This window comes from Barbatula barbatula (genome assembly GCF_947034865.1).
Source record: "Barbatula barbatula genome assembly, chromosome: 20".
In the NCBI taxonomy this organism is placed as follows: Eukaryota; Metazoa; Chordata; class Actinopteri; order Cypriniformes; family Nemacheilidae; genus Barbatula; species Barbatula barbatula.
In genome coordinates this window covers 14,452,293-14,472,062 of record NC_136783.1, presented here as the reverse complement: position 1 = coordinate 14,472,062, position 19,770 = coordinate 14,452,293, and the positions used below count along the sequence as shown (strand labels likewise).

At 40.1% G+C, this 19,770-nt stretch overlaps 3 protein-coding genes across 5 annotated transcripts in view; all 3 read left to right on the top strand.

The window, feature by feature from the left end:
• The first annotated feature begins 302 nt into the window (after positions 1–302).
• LOC306909471 (kazrin-like) lies at positions 303–4,343 on the top strand. The gene is made up of 7 exons (XM_079483197.1): positions 303–508; positions 748–866; positions 1,395–1,626; positions 1,712–1,813; positions 2,351–2,517; positions 2,779–2,887; positions 2,978–4,343. Exons 1-7 carry the CDS (start codon positions 407–409, stop codon positions 3,131–3,133), a joined length of 987 nt encoding a protein of 328 aa, XP_079339323.1. The 5' UTR covers positions 303–406; the 3' UTR covers positions 3,134–4,343.
• A 181-nt stretch (positions 4,344–4,524) lies between these two features.
• tmem51b (transmembrane protein 51b) lies at positions 4,525–9,972 on the top strand. 3 transcript variants are annotated; one of them, XM_079483716.1, is made up of 4 exons: positions 4,559–4,814; positions 7,554–7,590; positions 7,719–7,977; positions 8,067–9,972. In XM_079483716.1, exons 3-4 carry the CDS (start codon positions 7,721–7,723, stop codon positions 8,488–8,490), a joined length of 681 nt encoding a protein of 226 aa, XP_079339842.1. In that variant the 5' UTR covers positions 4,559–4,814; positions 7,554–7,590; positions 7,719–7,720; the 3' UTR covers positions 8,491–9,972. The 3 variants fall into 3 exon arrangements, with proteins under 3 accessions (XP_079339840.1, XP_079339842.1, XP_079339841.1); XM_079483714.1 differs by having other exon boundaries at positions 4,525–4,814; positions 7,554–7,977; XM_079483715.1 differs by having other exon boundaries at positions 4,572–4,773; positions 7,554–7,977.
• A 289-nt stretch (positions 9,973–10,261) lies between these two features.
• Positions 10,262–19,770, top strand: part of skib (v-ski avian sarcoma viral oncogene homolog b) — a 28,648-nt gene continuing 19,139 nt past the window's right edge. The window contains exon 1 of the mRNA XM_079482528.1: positions 10,262–11,894. Coding sequence (XP_079338654.1) covers positions 10,998–11,894 — 897 coding nt within the window. The 5' untranslated portion in view covers positions 10,262–10,997. The remainder of the gene's footprint in view (positions 11,895–19,770) is intronic.

The window sequence follows — 19,770 nt, the reverse complement described above, 5'->3', positions numbered from 1 at the left end:
ATTTGCTAGTATTAGATAAAATACTAAAAAGGAATTCCAGTAAGCTTCTTTTGGTTATTCTAAATTAGTTTGATACAGTATTTTGTTAACTGTGAGGAAGCGGTTATACCGCACCTGTCAGTTCTTTCTATAAAGCAATTAATCATTGAAGGAGTGTTTTTTACTGCACTGAAATTGAACGAGGACTTGGAGGTGGGTGGTTTTCCTGATATCTATTTTTGGGCAGATTGGATAAGGCCTTTTTGTTTTGCTCTCAACCCCTCTGAACCCCTCAAACTTGCCCCCCTTCCTATTCCTGCCCCTCCTGACCAATCCAGACTCAGATAGCCAGTCTCATCCCAGCCAATCGGATGGTGAGGAGCAGCTGGAAAGGCTGCAGCAGGCGGAGCTTACCCGCAGCAAGCCCATGTCTCGGTGGAAGGCGGTCACTGTGCAGGCCTGGCTGGAGGTTGTCATGGCGATGCCCATGTACATTCGTGCCTGCTCTGAAAATGTCAAGAGTGGGAAGGTAAAAGCACAGCTTGTAGCAAAAAGCAGATAAGACCAATTAAACACCAGCATTATTTTTTAATGCTTGACTTTATTATAGTATGTCCTGATACCTCCTATGTGTCCTAACATGAAACAAGTTAATGATTAATAGTCAAAGCCTTTATGACATTTACTCTCCCCGCTCTGAAAGGATTAAACCGTGGTCTGTTCAGCTAGTGTGCTGATGATGTCACAGCCAACTACTTCCTGTTGCAGGTGTTACTGGGCTTGACAGATGAAGATCTGGAGCTGGGGTTGGGCATCAACAGCCCCATGCACCGCAGAAAGCTCCGTCTTGCTATAGAGGACTATCGAGAGGCAGAGAATGGACAAGGGTTAGAAGCCACATATACAATTGTCAGAAACAGAATAGAGCACTTTTGATGCTCTCCTTGTTAGAAATCTGATATTAAAGGACATAAATCAACATATAATTGACACAGAGATACATTCAAATGTAAAATTATACAGACAAAACATAGTAACATCTGTGAAATTCATATATGAACATATTGTTTTTCCATACATTATATTTTATATTAAATGTATGCATTTGCAAAACTCTTTTATCCAACATCCAATTTTATCCGACACCTTAGTCAGTATGTTGGAATCAAACTAATAACCAATTGAACTAAAGAAACATTAACATGAACTTAATTGTTTAATGTTGTTATAGTTGACAGACATATGAAAATAAAAAAAATAAAAAAATAAACATACACTAACCCTCTTCTCTCAACAGGTAGTGGTCTAGCTTTTTGTTGAAACTAGTAACTCTTTGAATGATATAAGTCCCTTTGGATAAAATCGTCTGCTCAATGACTAAATGTAAGTGTAAATGTTCTATTTATTCACCTCAGGCTTTCCAAAGCTGCTGATATGGACCATCACTGGGTGTCTAAATGCTGGCTGAGTGACATCGGGCTCCCGCAGTACTCGCAGGTGTTCCACAACCAGCTGGTGGATGGCAGAGTACTGAACGCACTCAAAAGAAAAGACCTGGAGACCATCTTCAACATAACCATTAAGTTCCACGTAACAAGCATTCTGTCTGCCATTCAGCTTCTGCAAATGCTCAACTTTGACAAAGAGGTAAGAAACTTATTTCTATACACATCTAGACTGTACGCATGTGCTGTATCAATCGCATTGTGTTGTTATCATAACATCTTTGCAGGCGATTCAGGCCCGTCGCGTTCAGTGTGAAAAACGAGATCTGGATCCTGTGGTGTGGACCAGTCATCGTGTCATTAAATGGATCAGAGATATTGATCTTAAGGTAGGTAATACAATGGTGCATTAAAATGTAGTTTTCTTTACATTGACTTGTTTTGTGATCTGTTTGTGACCTGACTGAACGTTAAAGGTCCAGAGTATGAAATTTAGCGGCGTATAGTGGTGCGGTTGGGAACCCTTTGCTTTCAAAGCACGGAGGCTGACATGTTTTCACTTCTTTTCTGAAGGAGATAACGTATTTACGAAACATGCTCTATAGAGCAGTTTGTCCGTTTAGGGCTACTGTAGAAACAACATGGCGAATTCAATGCAAGGCAAGGGACCAGCGGTGTATATAGATTAAAATAGCTCATTCTAAGGTATTAAAAACATAACACCTAATTATGAAAGGTCTTTACACCTCTGACGACATAGTTATGTATGTTATATTGCATTTCTGTCAATAAATCCTCCACAAAATACACATACAGCACCAAAATAATTGTATATTTATGTCTATCCAATACTACTTAAACAAATTTTTAACTCTTCTCCAGTACATCCAATTGTTTAATTTTTATTTTTGTCATTATTTACGCAGGAATACGCAGAAAGCCTTCAAAACAGTGGCATCCACGGTGCTGTGATGGTTCTTGATCCGACCTTCAGCGCAGACAGCATGGCCAAGGCTCTCGACATCCCAAACAATAAACACATGATCCATCGTCATTTATATGAGGAGATGAAAGTACTGCTTAATCCGGCAAGGTCTGTGCAGTTTCATTTAACTATACTCATAAGTATTTATTACTGTCAAGCGCCATAAAACACAAGATACATTGCAATTGATAGCTATTAGGGCGAAAGTCATCTGCCTTCAAACAGGCTTTAAATCTAAATCTTGTTCAAGCACAACTGTTAACCTGCTCATATAACAAATCACAATTACATATCCGTATCGTCCAGAGAAACAATAACAGGCCCCGCATTGATTCTGAAAGCGCATGAATGGGTTTTTTGGGCCTACAGGACCAATCAAGCCCAGGATAATAGGAAAGAGGGAACTCCGACACATTCTCCTGTGTCAAATTGTCGCAAAACTGAGGAAGGGTTTTCTCCCAGGCAGAAAGCTGGCAAGGTACATTATGGACTGTGCTGACACAAATAAGGATAAATTCAGTATTGCTATTCTGTACAGGGATAAATTACTTTTCCAATTTTTCCCCAGAGTCCTTTGAGATTCAACCAGTTGGTCGCCGGGGGGCGGGATTTGGGTTTTCAATGCTGTGCTTCACCACCCAGAGAGGATCGAATCAAGATCTTGCAAAGGACCAAGGGCAGTCCTATGCATGGTTACTCAAGCATAGAAATAACCAATGTCTGATGGCGACTGATGATGAATGACCTCCAGACCCCTAACCTCTAAATGGACCAAATGAGCTTACTTATTTGTAAAAAGTGATTTGAAAATTGTTCATTTGCACAAATCACAACTGAGCACTTAAAAGTCTTACTGACATGTTGCATTAAACAAGTAGATATTTTGGTACATAAAACAAATGTTCAGATGTCCATTCCATGCATCAAGGTCATCACAAAACTGGGCTTGTTTAAAGTCACGGAAAACACTGGACAGAGAAAATAGTGGAGTGAATATATTGTGAAATTGTTTTGAATGCCTCAACAAGTTTTCTGTTTGTTTTAGGACATCTGTTAAGATGTTTGTGTTTTTAAAGTTTCATTTCCATATAACAATTTAAAGCAACAGTCACTTTATTGTCAATAATGTGTGTTATAGACAGAACATAACAGAGACTCATAGGATAAAGAAAACTTAGGGGAAATGAAGGAAAATTATTAATTCTCTCTGTTATTACCTTGTTGTGGTGTCCAAGCTCTGACTTACCATGCATGCAATTTAGTTTATTTAGTGGGATTTATAAGTATATATATTCATTGTATAGTGACTATCATGCACAAATGAACAATGAATAAATGCAACGAGAATCTGACTGGAAAACCTTGAATATGCTATGTATGGAATGATCAGAATGAATGTAGGGAAAAGCCAATGCAGTGCACACATTGCACATTCTGCAGCTGTGTTTTCCCAAGCAATCCAAAAGGAACCACAGGGCAATTTAAGCAAAACAAGTTTAGCTGCTTAACGTGTAACAGGATTCTGATGCAAACACCCTCTTGTCATGGTTATACAGGTTAGATAACATGAATAATGACCGTCTTTCACAAATTCAACCGATCATTCTTTTCAAGCTCATCAGGAATTGATTCAGCTCACTGATTCAGCTATTTCTTTTTGGATTTGACACAAAATTTGTACATGAATATAGAAAATATCACTTTCATACCAGCACTGTGAAATGCATAGGACACAGCTAAAGAATAAAGCAGTTGCGTGCGTATTTTTAAGGTGGGTTTTACAAAAGCTCATTTTGATATTATTGTATCTTGTGGCGTTAATGTGTGTACTTTAGATAAACATCTGTATATAGATTTCATGTGGCGTTTTCAATATTTCATTACATTTTCAAATTATCTGTTATATAGGAAATAAAAGAATCTACATATATTGGAGTATCTGGTTGACTGCATTTATGAACGGCTAAAACAAGGTTTAGTATAATTCAAGTTTATGCCAACATTTCTGTAAAAAAGAAATTATCAAACTTGTTTACGTTTTTTATTAGGAAAAATATCAAACAAAATGTTTAATTTTCTTAATAACAAAACATGTAACGTTAAATAGATCAATTGTTTTAGAACTGTAACATCAAACCCGACGTGCTTTAGGACCATGCATCACGCTTAACCATTTTACAACTGATAGGCAGCGCTCGAGCTTCTTCTGAACAAAGTTCCTGTCTCTGTTTAAGCTCAAAAACAGCTAAAGCAGACTCGTTGTCCGATAATTGATACCGTTTCATGTAACATTTCCTTCTTAAATGAATGAAAGGTTCCCGAGGACAGCAGTTCACCTGCGGCTGGGAGCGACACCTGCCTCAGGTACTTTCTTGAAAGAAGGCGCGGCGGGCGTTGAACGGGAGGTGAGGACAGGCCGTAAAGTTGAACCGTGTTTTTGTGGTTATTTGTAGTTGTTGATGGAATTCGGTTTGGATTTGTTAACAATAACCAACAATAGACGTTCTTGGGAAATGTGTGTCGTTTGTTTGATTTAAATCGTGGATGTCAGTTTCTTACGTTAACGTAACCTTGGTGAATAAATGCAGCGAGTTTACTTTAATTCGACTTTTAACTGTTTCTCAACTTGACCTTAAATCTGTGATTGAGTTTTAATGTCTAATGGTCATGTTTTGAGTTAAACTAGCGTTATACGATGACTTGTATTCGGTATTTATTTTTTGTTCTAATACAAAACCGTCAGTAAGAGTAGTAAGTTACGTAACTAATAATAGTGATATGAATGACTTTTTTAAACTATTTTGTTCTGTAAGCAATGACATTGTAAGATTTCCAAAGGATCGTATTTCCACAGTTTTCAAAGATTTACTATGGAAAGTAGCCACCTGATCACCATAGTTACTAATGTCACGGCTGTTCATTTGCAATGATATCTCCTTAAAACTGTGTCAACAGCTTTCAGAATGTGTTTTTTACAGTATCAAGTTTTTAATTTAATAACAATAACTGTGAAGTTGACAAATATACCGTACGTGTCCTTGTGACGGCAACAATTTAGAAGACTAACTGTAAACAATATATTATTATTATTTATAATTTAACATATCTTAATATAGATTTCTTAATGGTTGTTTTTTTTCTAAATCTGGCGCCATAGGACACATTTACCTTTTGTAACTGTTACTACCAGCTGTAGTCACAATGGTATTTTAGTTATTAACCATACAGTACAGTAGCAATCTGCTTGTATAAATACAAAAATTAGCAATTTTTTTTAACCAATTACAGTTGAGTTATTGTTGGAATCTGAGAGGATTCCGTCATTGATTACTTAAGCTGAGAAAAGGTCAAAAGGTCTCGTGTCATGGTGGATGTTTAGTCGTGAGTATTTAGTGATCTGTGCTTCTGTGTCTGTTTACTTCAGAACAGGGAGCATGTGTTGCTCTTTGTATTTAGACAGCCCTTCCTGGTCTTTTGTCATGTTTCCCTATTTTATGTTTCTTTTGTTTTGACCACAATATAATGCTCTTTGCTCTCATTGACCCATAGACGTGTCACGTACACAGAGCCACATATGATTAAAATATAGCTTTAGTTTAAGATGCTACATCTGTGCACAACAGAAAGCGATCGCTCATAGCATCTCTTTCCTGGAGTGCAGATTATACAGAATAAAATCGATTGGAACAAAACTCCTTTTTGTCGTGAGCATCAAATGTAGGTCACTTATGATTGGTGTTGCACATTTTGAGGTTCATGTCATATCATGTTGGGTGGCAAACCTGTTATATTAGTGCCCTTCATGTGCAAGTCTTTCCTTAACCTTGGGATGGCACTACATTTTCTTTGTCAATCTCGCTACTGAACCTTCTGAGTGTATGCTTTCCTTGACCCTCTTTTGATCTCTCTCAATTCTGTGAATAATAACAGTATCATGAATCGATTTCGTTTACCGTTTTAGCTTACGTATTTGACCATTTACTCTTCCACTTCGAATTTGTTACACCCACGTGCAGATGAGTCATTCAAAGGTCACACAGCGCTTGCACTTACAGTTTCTTTTAGTGTCTACCTAAGCAAGTACTAGTACTGAAGTTAGTCACTAATAATGTCACCTGAAAATATAGATCAGGACTGTAGTCTGCATTTTCACGCTTGTATAACAAAGTATTAAAGGGCCAGAGAAAGCATTTTTAGAGAAGGCCGAAAATAAATATATTGGATACTGTGAGCTATTTTGCTAATTGATCATTGGCCATTTGCTAACAAAATGGACCCCCACACTAATTCTTATTCTGAGCACAGTGGTGTGCCCACATTCACAAGTGAACAATGCTTTGTTGTTATGGCAACAGTTAGTGTACGGCAGCGTACCTCTGATCCTACCCTCTGGAACAATTTTAGGTTATTATTTCTGAAATAGGCTAAATATGACTGGTGTCTTTCTGACGAATCTCAGTAGAGACAAAGATTTGTTTCTATTAAGAAGTTCTTTCACTTTCAACTCCGAAAGGTTTGCGTTTGTTCTAATAAGCTTCCTGGTGAATCTTACAGTTTATTACCAAGGACATTTGTTGTTAGCTACTGAAGAACAATGAAGGATGGTGAGATTATGATGCTTAATATATCAAATAATAAAGAGCAAAAAATGCACATCAGGTATGCAATAGATGTTTTATATATATTTTATTCTCATCTGTTAAAGAATGATGGAAAAGGTGTTGACACATTATTACGCACAAATGAAATGAGTGATATATTCTGGATGTGGAGCTTTTGAGATTTTCTTCATCAATGGTACACAAAATGCACAAAAACTAAACTGTACATTCTGCATTTACATGATGATGAATACTAACCTGGACAGCCCAACATGATTTAAAGGCAGTATTTATTACTTATAAAATGTCATACAATGCCTAAACATGGTAGTATTTTAAATCAAAAGCTGGAATGCTCGGTTCCTGAGTTTTGACCTTCAGAGTGGCACTGTGCCCCAAAGGATCTTTTTTTGTCTGTAAAGTCTGTCTCCATTGAATTCACAGAGGCTTTTCTTTTAAATCGTTCCCAGCTATTTCCAGGATGTATTTCCTTGTCATTGAAATGTTTACAATGTCTGCCTCTTTTTTTCTTGTATGTGACAGTGGTGCTCTCATCTTCCACATTTGGACCGCTTTTAGAGTAAGTTGATTCAAGAGGAGCATTTAAAGCTATGTGCTCCAGTGGGCAGCCTCTGTGTTCAGGAAGTAGGCGTTCACCCACCAATGAGGGCAATAGCTCAGGCTCCCAGTATGCTCTCTGTGCGCTAGGTATGGGCTTGGTGGCACTTGGAGTTGTCATGATAGTGTGGACGATAGTCCCTTCTGACGTGGTACAGCCGCACAATACTACAGCCCCGGGACTGAACCATGGAAAAGGTGAAGATGGAAAGACGACATCAGTTGCCTATGTGCTGGTAGGAGTCGGAATAGCTATGTTGCTTCTCGCTATATGTTTGGGGGTGAGGAACAAGAAGCGCAGGAGACAGTCTGAAACTGCAGGCGTACGCAGTCCTAACCATGATGAGCCGTGAGTAGTGTTCTGTAGTCTTGTTATTAAACATTAAATTATGAGGTGGCTTGACCTCTATGCAACTCACATTATTTCTCTGTAAACAGGTCAAATGAAGAACCAGTTCCCAGCTTTGATGTACCCACCTATGAGGAAGCGGTCACCAGTGGAAAGTACCCAGTTAGGCAAAGCAACTTGAGACAGAGCTACCAGCTGCCCTCATATGAAGATCTTATTGCAGCTGTTGAAAACGAAGGCCAGCAACTAAGTGGAGATAATGGCCAGGAGGCTCCAGTCCCCGGACCCCAGCCCGCAGCCCCCAGCTCCCAGCCAGCACGCAGCGGCAGCAGGGCCAGCCGCATCCTTAGACCCCTCAGAGTGCGCAGAATCAAGTCAGAGAAACTCCATCTGAAGGATGTTCGTCTTAATATCCAAAGCCCCGCACGAGGTGGGGTGGTGACCATTGAACCACTGACACCGCCACCAAAGTATGATGATAAGCCACCTCAACTCCCGACAGAACCAGTGTAATGAATCCAGCACTGGATTTACACTTCTACAAATCTTTAGATGATGTGCATCCTTGATTTGCATTGGTGGCTTGTTCACATCTGTGCTCATTTTACATGCTGATGAGTTAACAAGCCAAAGGAGACAATGAGAGCATGCATTCACATACGCTCTCTATGCTTATTGTTTGGACCAAACACTAAAGCCTACCTGAATGTGTTTTAGCAGAACTTTTCGTATTTGAAAGGATTACAGAAGTGGATATGTGTTTAACACTGTATAAGGAAGGATATTAATGCCAAAGTGTGCAGTGTTTACTTCTAAAAACTACATTGTACTTGGCAAAAAAAAAACTTTTTATACATGATATCAGTTGTCATGGACATGTTAAAATACCAAACTCCAGCAACTGATATTGTTAAATTTTATGTAAGAAAGGGGTTAAAAAATTTACAAAACTTTAAAAACTTCATGTATAATTGAACATGATGAAATGCAGGCATGAAAGAATAAATGCACCAAGTTTAAGATTTAAAGATTAAAACTATTTTATTAGCCACTATAACTTTAATCTGCCTAACAAACTAATTTATCTGTCCAGCACAGTGTAAAAGAATCCTAATAATAATATTTCAATAATTGATTTATGCGTGTATTAACAATGCGTCAGTGTTTATCCAGTTTGAAATCAACTTTGTCACTGCTTGCCTGGATGTGTAGTTTAGTATATTTACGGGTGCAAAGTAAAGATTTTGAAATGGAAAAGAATGAATCATGTTCATGATACACATAGGAATATTTAATTTTTCAAAGGAATTGTTGTTGAACCTGAAGTTGATTAGTCAAACAACTCAACCAGCTCCAAAACAATCTGATATACATTTCTCAATAATCCAGCGTCCCTAGATTGAACAAGCCACTGTTGAGAAGTTTTTAAATACTGTATTAGTGCCTTTAATTGCCTCACCTTGTAGGAAAACTGAGTAAACCACTACTTAATATGTTTATAAAGGGATTAGATTGTGGTTTATTATTGTGGTAAGTAATATAAATTGTATGACGTTTTAGAGCAGCAGTTCCTTGTATTTTTATTTATTTTGACAATTTAAAAAATAAAGTTGTTCCAATTGTTTTCTTACTTGACACGTACGTTTATGAAATGTTGTGTGTTGAATTATAGTGCCCCCTCGTGGTTGAGAATCGCAATTTTACAAATAGACACTGTTTACTAAGTGCATGGTGAATACTTTTTAAAGCGATTGAATATTTTAAGTAATATACCAGTTATTTATATTATTCGTTTTGGTAAGTTTCTTAAAACTAAGATATACTAAGATGCCAATACATTACACCAGTCCCATTCTAAACCATGCCAGTGTCTTACATGATCTTTTTCTTGATATTGCTTGATATGCTGTACCCAATTACCACTGTAATTGAAGTTTTGGTTTACATTCCTAGTACGAAAATGTTTTTTTAACTAATAAAATCATGCATTCTTACATATTGTGTCCTGTTCATCGTCTAGTGTCGTTTCCCAGCTTTAGTTACTGTATTTATAATTTCAGACAAACCCCCGTGTGGAATGAACTGTTCTTTTGGAGGTTTATTTTGTGACGGATGTTTGACTGTGTTTATTCTTGCCCCAAGAGTTTACCTCAGCAAATCGATCATTATGTGAAACGGAATTTAATGGAAAATTCATAATACTTAGGATTGTATTTCATGCAACTTCGCATAAGTCCATCCTGCCAAATCCAAACATTAAACAAACGCTCGCGACTTTCATAGCACCCAATCAAAACAAAGCAACGAGTTATGTCTTTCTCGGTGCTGTTACATTCATGACACTGATCATGATGATATTAAGAATATTTTTAAGAATTGCCATGTTTACAATGTAGCCATGTTACAGAGAAATGTGTCATATTTGTGAAAACTTCCCAAATGTGTCGGTTAAACTTTTGCTAACTCTTTAAATAATGCCCATTAGACATTTATCAATATTATTGTTTGAACTTGTCTCGCATTACACAATCATAATGACTTTTAATGTGTGTTTACAATAACGCGTAAAAGACATGTAGGTTGTGTTCACGCTTTTGCAGCTGCTCTGGCGGCGGGGGGAGGGAGAACTTTTCAGGGAACAGCCAACCAGGGAGTCAGTCACATTCTTGGCCGGGATTCAATGACTGAGAGAGAGAGACAGAGAGAGAGAGTCACTCACACACTCATAGTAAAGCGAAGGCAGACTTCAACTGCGCCGCACACTAGGTACCGAGTGGGTCAGTGATATATATTTACATTTACAGGATCAAAACATACACCTCTGGGGAGTTTTATTATCGTAGGTTTGAACTCCGGTATGACCGAAAGCCTACTATCATGAAGCGGTTCAATGGATTACATGGTGGTATTTCACGCTTTCCAAAGTAACATGGAAATTCGTCTCCCTGGACTGTTTTGACTCGTAACGTTCACATTCGTTCAGTTCGCCGCGGTCGGATTGTCCAGGTAGCGCTCTGAACATGGAGGCGCCATCCAGCTTTCAGCCCCATCCAGGACTTCAACAAACTCTGAAGCAGTTTCACCTGAGCTCCATGAGCTCGCTCGGTGGACCGGCAGCCTTCTCGGCCCGTTGGCAGCAGGACATGCTGTTTAAAAAGGAGGGCAAAAGCGCGGAGATGATCGTGAACCTCCCGGCGCAGACGCCTCCGGTCATGCCGGGTCCCCTGTTCATCCCGCCCGACCGCTCCACCGAGAGGTGCGAGACGGTCCTGGAGCGAGAGACCATTTCGTGTTTCGTGGTGGGCGGCGAGAAGCGCCTCTGCCTGCCGCAAGTCCTCAACAGCGTCCTGCGAGACTTTTCCCTACAGCAGATCAACTCGGTGTGCGACGAACTGCACATCTACTGCTCCCGGTGCACGGCCGATCAGCTCGAGATCCTCAAAGTTATGGGCATCCTGCCCTTCTCGGCACCCTCGTGTGGACTCATCACCCAAACAGACGCCGAACGGCTCTGCAATGCCCTCATCTACGGCGGTACGTTTCCCCCGCACTCCGATAAAGAGTTGCCGTGTCCCATGGAGCTGGAGAGGACGGAGAAAAGCTTCAAAGTTTACCACGAATGCTTTGGGAAGTGCAAGGGCCTGTTCGTGCCAGAGCTGTACACGAACCCCAACGCGGCGTGCATACAGTGCTTAGACTGCAGACTGATGTTCCAGACCCGTAAGTTCGTGGTTCACAGTCATAAAAGTCTAGAGAACAGAACCTGTCACTGGGGCTTCGACTCGTCTAACTGGAGGGCTTATGTTCTGTTGGATCAGGACTATACTGATAAAGAGGAGATCGGTGCACTGCAGCAGCTCCTCAATGAATTAAAAGGAACATTTGAGCTGGGGAACAAGCACAAGACATCTTACAAGGTGAGCTCACTTGTATAACTTGCAGTTATAAAAACTTTAAAATATAGAATATTGTACCAGCATGATTCTTTGCAGCTTTTACAACTCCCTACAGTTATCATTTATTTAATATAGCACCATTATATAATTTTAATATTGTGTTAGAATGTTTTTCAGTGACACAATGAAATATGCCAGTATTGACTTTTGTACACATTATATTAACCTTTCCTTTTGCCTGTTGTAAATCATTGCGATCATGGCGATTCCTTGTCAGAGCCATGACGATTTTAGGGCTTTGACATTTAATTCTCATACATTTTAATTCGGCTTTGAAACAACCACATTGTTCTGAATATAATCCATTTTTTAATTTTCTCTTAAAAAATGGGGCAATCATATATTTAGGGTCTAGGCTTTTACATGGCAATAATACATCCGCCAAATATGTATGAAACGAGTTTGATCAGGAGTGAATAGAAAAGCTACTTGTCTGTTTTTTCACACTTGCAAGACAATACATTTTTTCTTGTTAATGACATTCTGGTTTTCACATTAAGGTTATCTTAAATAATATTAAATTGTACTACAGGTTTTTTATGGTATATGCTTTAAAGATTTGTGTAAAGTGATTTTTGGTACATTTTACCAGTATTATCATACTTTAGTTGGGCTACAATATATACACTAAAATATGCAATATGCAGGCACTGCATCTCCCTCTTGTGTCTTCTATAGAGATGGGCAATAATTGCGATGATCTGAAACTATCGCGATGAGGTCAAACAATCGCGATAAGACGATTATTTAATAATCGTGACAGCCCTACTATTTGATCGTACAGTCTATTTAAAACAGTTTTATCCTCATCATATATTCTGTAATTTCACTTTATACTTTCCAATGCATTGAAATGAAAGTAAACCGCAGACCTTCCCCCATCCAACCTCCAGAGCACATCATTTGTCCTGTGCCCCTGGATGCACTCATGGACATCTGCATACGACAAATGGGGTCTCAATTATGTATTTTATGGGAGTCTGTGATGGGATGGCTTGGGGAAGCCAGTAATGGGCTTCGGAGTGGTGGAGGAGAGGGAGAGGACTGCTGTGTAGGACATTGTTTTGTGTGTGTAAATGGGTGGGGGTGGGGGTGCAGGTTGGCGTTGAGGTCACTCTCCAAAAGCAGTTGGTGTAGGGTCGGCCTGATCAGGCTCCCCGCCAGGGTCAGAGACACGGCGGGCGCACAAAAGCACTAGAGCCTCAGCTTGGCTGCACCCACCATATAGCAGCTGTTGAGTGTGATGGTGCTAATGGGTCTACACACATGTATGTATGTGTTACCATGGTGTCACTTCAGCAGGCTTGGGTGCACGCTGAGGCAAAAGCAGTTTCATTACTGTGGGAAATGTGAGAGACATGGCACATTTCATAAATGTGGCGTTATGTATATTTGTCACATGGAGGCTACTTTGGCGGGCCCTGTTTGGCATGTTGTGCATCTGGTTAGGATAAATAATTTGACAGTAAGCCCATTTCTTCATAATTATATGTTGTAGTTTGTTCACAATATTTTAGAGATGAGCTTGGAATTTTGTGAAACTTTAGTGTCGGTCATTGTCTTAAAGTTAGCAAACTGGCTTCGTAGCACTGGTCCCATTCATTTCAAGTTTTGTTAGACAGGGTCTATTGCAGCTTCTGCTGACCCGTTTTTCGATTAAACCTCATCATTCTTATTCCTTTCTGACTTTTTTATTTGAATAAAACTTCAAAGTTGTCCTTTCCAGTCTCACTGAGAATATTGGCTTCATACTGTTATATTCAGAGATTCTGTTTCTTCATCATTAAGATAATTACTTCTTTCAAACAGTACTTAGATGAGATGCTGGTCGTCATGGATATAAGATTTCTGACTACTTGGGATCTTTATTAACAGTTCGCTTGGCTTTAATTTTATTTATTCAAAAGGATTTAGAAGTTCTAAATGCAGTACTGTGAGCTGAATTAATTAAAGGCTGCATCCAGACTTCGTCTGGATGTAGAAGGTCGGCTGAATTCTCATTAGGAATCTGTTGGCCCTGTGCGCCAGGGCCTTGACGTGTCATCAAAGGGCCGTGACATGTGACCTCTCTCCAAAGCCAGTCAACCAGCGCCCCCACCCCCGTCTCTTTTCAATCAGTCCGACCAATCGCGTGGCAATCGGTTCTCAGACCGGACAGATGGTTGTTTGATAAATAACAGAAAAATACATTGCAAGTAAACAGCCTGCGTTACATGACAACGAAGTTGCCATTTGTTGTAGCGTCAAGTAGTGTCAAAGCTGTTTTTATGTAGATCGAAAAAGTTGTAAAATCTGTTTGTGACGGCAAAAATTTACCAGATGTTATTCTGTTTTATCAGCCTGTTTTGTATCCAAGACATGAATTGTTGTTTTGATCCAGTTTAGGCAGTCTAAAGGGATTGACAATGATAAAGCGTATAATGATAGTGTCATGTTGTTTTACTCCCAGTTTTAACTTTCCCCTAAACCACATATTTCAAGTGCACAACGTTGTCCTGCCAAAAATAAAGTAAGACTCCAGTGAGAATAGTGTTGTGTAATAAGCTGGACGCAGAGGGGCTCTGGAGCTTGTAGAAGGGGGAATATCAAACTCCCCATTGTTCTCTCACTTTATCAAATTACAGATGACTCCCAACCTGAGACCAAACCAATCAACTGAGTGTCCGACCCAAGGTGGCAATGGCCATAATAAATGTTCACGCCTGGGGGATGGAGGTCGCTGTGTGCGTGCGAGTTTGCATGTGTAATGCCTTGGATCAGCTGTGGGGAAAAGATTAAAATGAACACACGGCCTACTCATTTCCATTCCCATCTGTCTGCTGACCTCGCTCTTGTGGTCCTCGCTGCTGCCCACCAGCCGCTGTGTTCTGCGCTGCTCCTTCCAGACTGCCAAAAATTCTGTCCCCCGGCCCCTCAACCCACCCAATCCGATAGTGCTTCTTATTCATCCGTTGTCCGAATCACGCTGACCAGCAGCCAACCCCTGCTGCTCAGAATCACATGCTCAGAGGTTCGACTCCATGGTTGAAATCCATTTTTGGCTGCCTATTCTCTGAATTTTAAAAAGGTTGGTTGATGGCTTAACAGTTCCCAAGAGATGCAGTCTCATCCCCTCCCTGGAGAGATGGAGGTGAGGGGGTGGCCAGAGGCTCGGAGAGGTTGTGCCCTCTATTCTCTGCCGCATGACCTCTTGTTTAAAGGGCGTCAGCTGCGGCCCTCCACTGGCTGATGCTGGGGTGAAGACCTGCCGCCTCTTTTGTTTCCAAAAGCTTTGTCACTCTCGCTGAGTCGAGCCGTCACCTCTCATTGTGTTATCTGCTTGGTCTGGGTGCCCGTTGCACAACCAGTGCTAGCGCATGCCTTTATGTTAATGGATTTGTAGGCTTTTGTTGATGTTTGCTACTATAATGAAGCACATCCACTATGGTGTAGTGCTGCTATATTGTTATTATTATTTATGGCTGAACGTGTCTTTTATTTGCACAGCGTATTAGTTGATTTGCAATGCTTAATGAGGACACTTTCAATATTTCATATATTTTAGCCGTGATGCTTTAATTAGAATGCTCACAGCTGCTAAAAGTGCTTGAGTTGCATCCTTAACTGTTATTTTCAAACAGCACCTCACAAGTAAGAGAAGCAATTGTTATTGCGAAAAATATATATTTGCTAAGGCAGCATCGTGCATGCCAAGTTAAACGATTTTTTATAACAAAAAGTTCCTTGAGACCCCTGCACATTGCAGGAATGCATTCAAATGGTCCGGTGAATCCAAATAATTGCATGACTGTGTTTGAGATGATTTTTTTAAATCATGCAAATATTTGGGTTCACAACCATTTAGGTGTCTCTAGGAAATCTGTAATGTTTCACAGCCCTGCTTGCAATACAATGTCAGTAATTCAAACGTCTGTGTTGTGCGTAAGCCTGTATGATGACGGGGCACTGGTTTAGGTGTAGAGGCGTGCAGGCTGGCACTGGCACCAGTCTGTGAGACCAGATGGCCGAATGATGGTAGTGTTGTTTTATGATCAGTTTCTCAGATTCAGGGCCCTTAGTCGATAGTGATCATCAGCTTCATGATTAATATGGCAACCCATCTGCTGTGGAGATGGAAAATCCTGGAATACGCATCTGCCACCACGCAAGAAACCTGGCCATTTTAAATGAGCCCGTGCAAGTCTGATAAACTGAACCCGCTTGACAACGTCCACTCTGAGATTTCATTTCTGAGCTTTAATTCAGGGGTGTATCTTTTACCCGTCCCAATTAGTTGTTTGCCCTCACAGGACCTCGTATTCCCTTTCTGATTCATCTTTATGAGCTGGAGGATGCTTTTTTTAATCCTGTCTGAATGTCAATTATTTTTTGCCGGCCAGAATAAATTGGAAATATTAAAAAAGTTCAGTCCAAACCTGACCACAGTCTAATTAAAGAGGAACGTAACTCTCATTTCTCCAGGAATCCGAACAACCCGCCTTTGCGTGCAGTAATTATTTTAAATTACATTTTACTCGGAAAACTCCAAAGTAAACCGCTGCTGAAAGAATCTAGCGTTTGGAGACATAGTTGAACGCATTTACTTCCTACATCTGTCGACTTGCGTTAGAGCTTCTTATAAGAGGGCGAAGAATTTGTGGTAAAGATGTCTCCTCAGGGTTTGTCTGAAGGATGATGCAGCTTCAGTCTGCCTGCGTGTGCCATGTGACAAACTGGCATGTTGCTCTCGCCTACGAACCTCCCACTGACCGCCCCCGAAACTACCCTGAGGATTAGCTCATGAAGCTGATTTTTAAATGTTCAAACGGCATTGTTAAGCGCATGCATGCATAACTCCGTTGTGTGGTCACGTCCCTGCACATCGTGGGTGATGCTGGCTACAGTGTGTCCATTGGCAAATGAGAATTTTAGCCAGATATAATTAAAATACAGGTTATGTTTAGTAAATTGAGGTATTTGTATAAGACATCAGTGCATTTAAGCCATTTATAAAAAGCCTCAAATTAAAATAACAAAGCTTTACAATATGATTGAGTGTGTTGACATGAGGCATGTACATTACTCATGCAGCTTTTTTCATGCATAGTTAATTACACTTTCAACATTTTCTTATACATACATTAAATCCAAATTTGTGTATACATTAGATAATGCACAATGAACTGATATGAACACGCAAACAATTGTAGTCAAGTCAAGTCAGCTTTATTTATATAGGGCTTTTTACAATTTCCATTGTTACAAAGCAGCTGTACAAGAAAACATTGACTATAAGCAAAACATAAAAGGTTATGCAAGTCAAAACACAGGTCTAATATCAGACACACTATAAATTCCTACATGCAGTGTTAATTAAATAAGACTATACAATTCTAGTTGTATTGGTATTTAGTAACATAAGAAAATAAACTAAAACATTATTAATCTTTGTTTAAGTAAAATACATGAAAACCAGGATTTTCTGCACCATGCATTGAAAATTGCTCTTGTGCACCAACTTGCACTTCAGCGAAGCCGATCTCCTGGTTTCTTTGAGCTATCTGGGCCTTTTGTGAAAAAGGGATTTTGTGTTTTTAAGCAGCCTGTGGCCTCTCGTTCACTCCTCAGAGGCATACAGACGGCTCTCGCTCCACGCCCAGGCAGTATTATTCTGAAAACTTCTGTGATTGGAGAGAGTGTAGTTGCTAAGCAAAGCTGTTCTTCCTGTTCTAAATAAGAACTTGATGCTTCCTGGCTGGTGGGCTGAGGGGAGCGTGCCAGCTCTCAGGCTCGCTCACTCTCTGTTGCCTACTGCTCGCTCTGCCTCTCTCTCACACTTTCTCTCCGTAACACAGTCTTTGCAACGTTCACATTCAGACTAACAGGCCTCTTGGAGCAACTCAGTGATTGTGTTACTCAGGAATACAGCCATGTAAAAAAACCTGAAGAATTGATGAGGTCAGGATGACCTGATCCATAACCTCCATTTGCCTACGCCCGAGAGAACGAGCTCTTTTGATTCAGCCGTGTGTGTGCGTCTGAATCTCTCGCTCTCACTGGGTGGTGCGAGGATGGAGGTTTTCCTGCGTTTTTGCTCCCCGGGTTTGAGGTTTGGGGTTATGAGGCACATTCAGATTTTTTCCAGAAAGGCTGATTCACTTCTCCAGCCCTCAGACAGCTGGCAAGGCCTCCATTTTCCTCTGGGCGCGATGGTCCGCCACAACATGGTGTTTCAGAAACTCTCCAGGAACGCTCTGCAAGATGGCCGTTTCCAAAAATGGAAAGTTCTGTGGGCCGAAAGGTTCCACTGCTTTTATATAACACCAGTTTCCTTGTTGTTAACGCATTAGGTAATGCTATGGAGACTATGTTCGATCAGTAAAAATCATCTATTTAACAGTTTTTCCATTTTCTGTGCCCTAGCAACTAGACTGCGTAATCTTACATGCTTTTGGGATGCAGTGTTGTTTCTATTTCCAAAGGAAATATGGCGTAGTGAGTATATACTGCACATGAACATGCATTTGGGGACATGGGTTTGTCTCACTTGCTTTTCTGACATCCTCTTTTTTTCCTGCAAGTTTTAAGGCCATATGTAAACAGTACAGTAAAAAGGAAAATGTGTGCCTTTTTTTCTCAGTGGCACAAACAAGCAGACCTCTCGTAAGCCCGGCCCGCCCAGTGTGTTCTAGTCTAGATTTCTGCTTGGCACTGGATATCAGGTATTAAATGCTAGCGAAGCACAATGAAATGTGGTGTGCTGTTAAACACATACTAAATTACTGCTATCGGAGCCTTTAGCAATGCAACGCAGAGCCCTGGAGCGAGATCCCATATCAAACGCATTCAACACGGCTGCCACCTCGCTCTATTCAGCACAGCGAGGATGTGTGGGACTATTTGTCCAGTACCGAAACCGCTGCCACTTTCTTTTTTTTGGATGACACCCCCTCAGAGGCTACTCTGATTCTGAGCATCTGCTCCATCGCTTCTCCCTCTTTCTCTTTTTTCTCCGCATTTCTCTTAGGAAGGGGTTTTATTCAAACAGCCTGATGTGTTGTTACAGACATGTCATCCCCAATTACTCAGTTATGCAGTTATGCCCTGGCGTCTTTCTCTCTTCTAATCCATGCATTCTCTGTGTTTCTCTCTCTTTCTGTGTGCAGTGTGTGGGGGAGAGGGACAGTCGCCTCAGCATATTCTGGATAGTACAGATGCATGTATATATAAGTTTTGGTTCATGTGCCAAAAACTTAAAATAATCAAAAAACTTAGGCTAATTCTTTGTTTTATTCGAGGGATGGGCAAACAACATGACTAGAAGGGATAGTCCACCCAAACATTTTTGCATTATTTATTTACCCTGATGTGGTTCAAAATGTGTATTTTACTCTTTCTTCTGTGGAACAAAAAAGAAGATATTTTGAGAAATGTCTCATTGGTTTTGTGTCCATACAGTGGAAATCAATGGGGTTCGGTGTTGTTTGGTTACCAACATGTTCTTTAAATGACTATAGAGTTTTGGAATGACATAGTGAGTAAATTATAAAATAATTAAAAAAATTTGTGTAACTATCCTTTTAATAAAGCATTGTGTATTTGTGTGCATTGCTTAACAGTTAGATGGAGTGAAGGCATATGGCACAATTTTGTTTGAGTGAAAATTCTGTGATCATTTACCCATCCTCAGATTGTTCCAAATCTGTATAAATTTATTCCGCTGAACACAAAGGAACATAATTGGAAGAATATCATTCCATTTGATGAACGTTTATGAATTAGCACAGCATGTGCAGCTCTTTGACAGACAGTTGTTTGAGTTTTAAGCAGGTTTGAGCTTGCTGTCAGTAACTAAGAA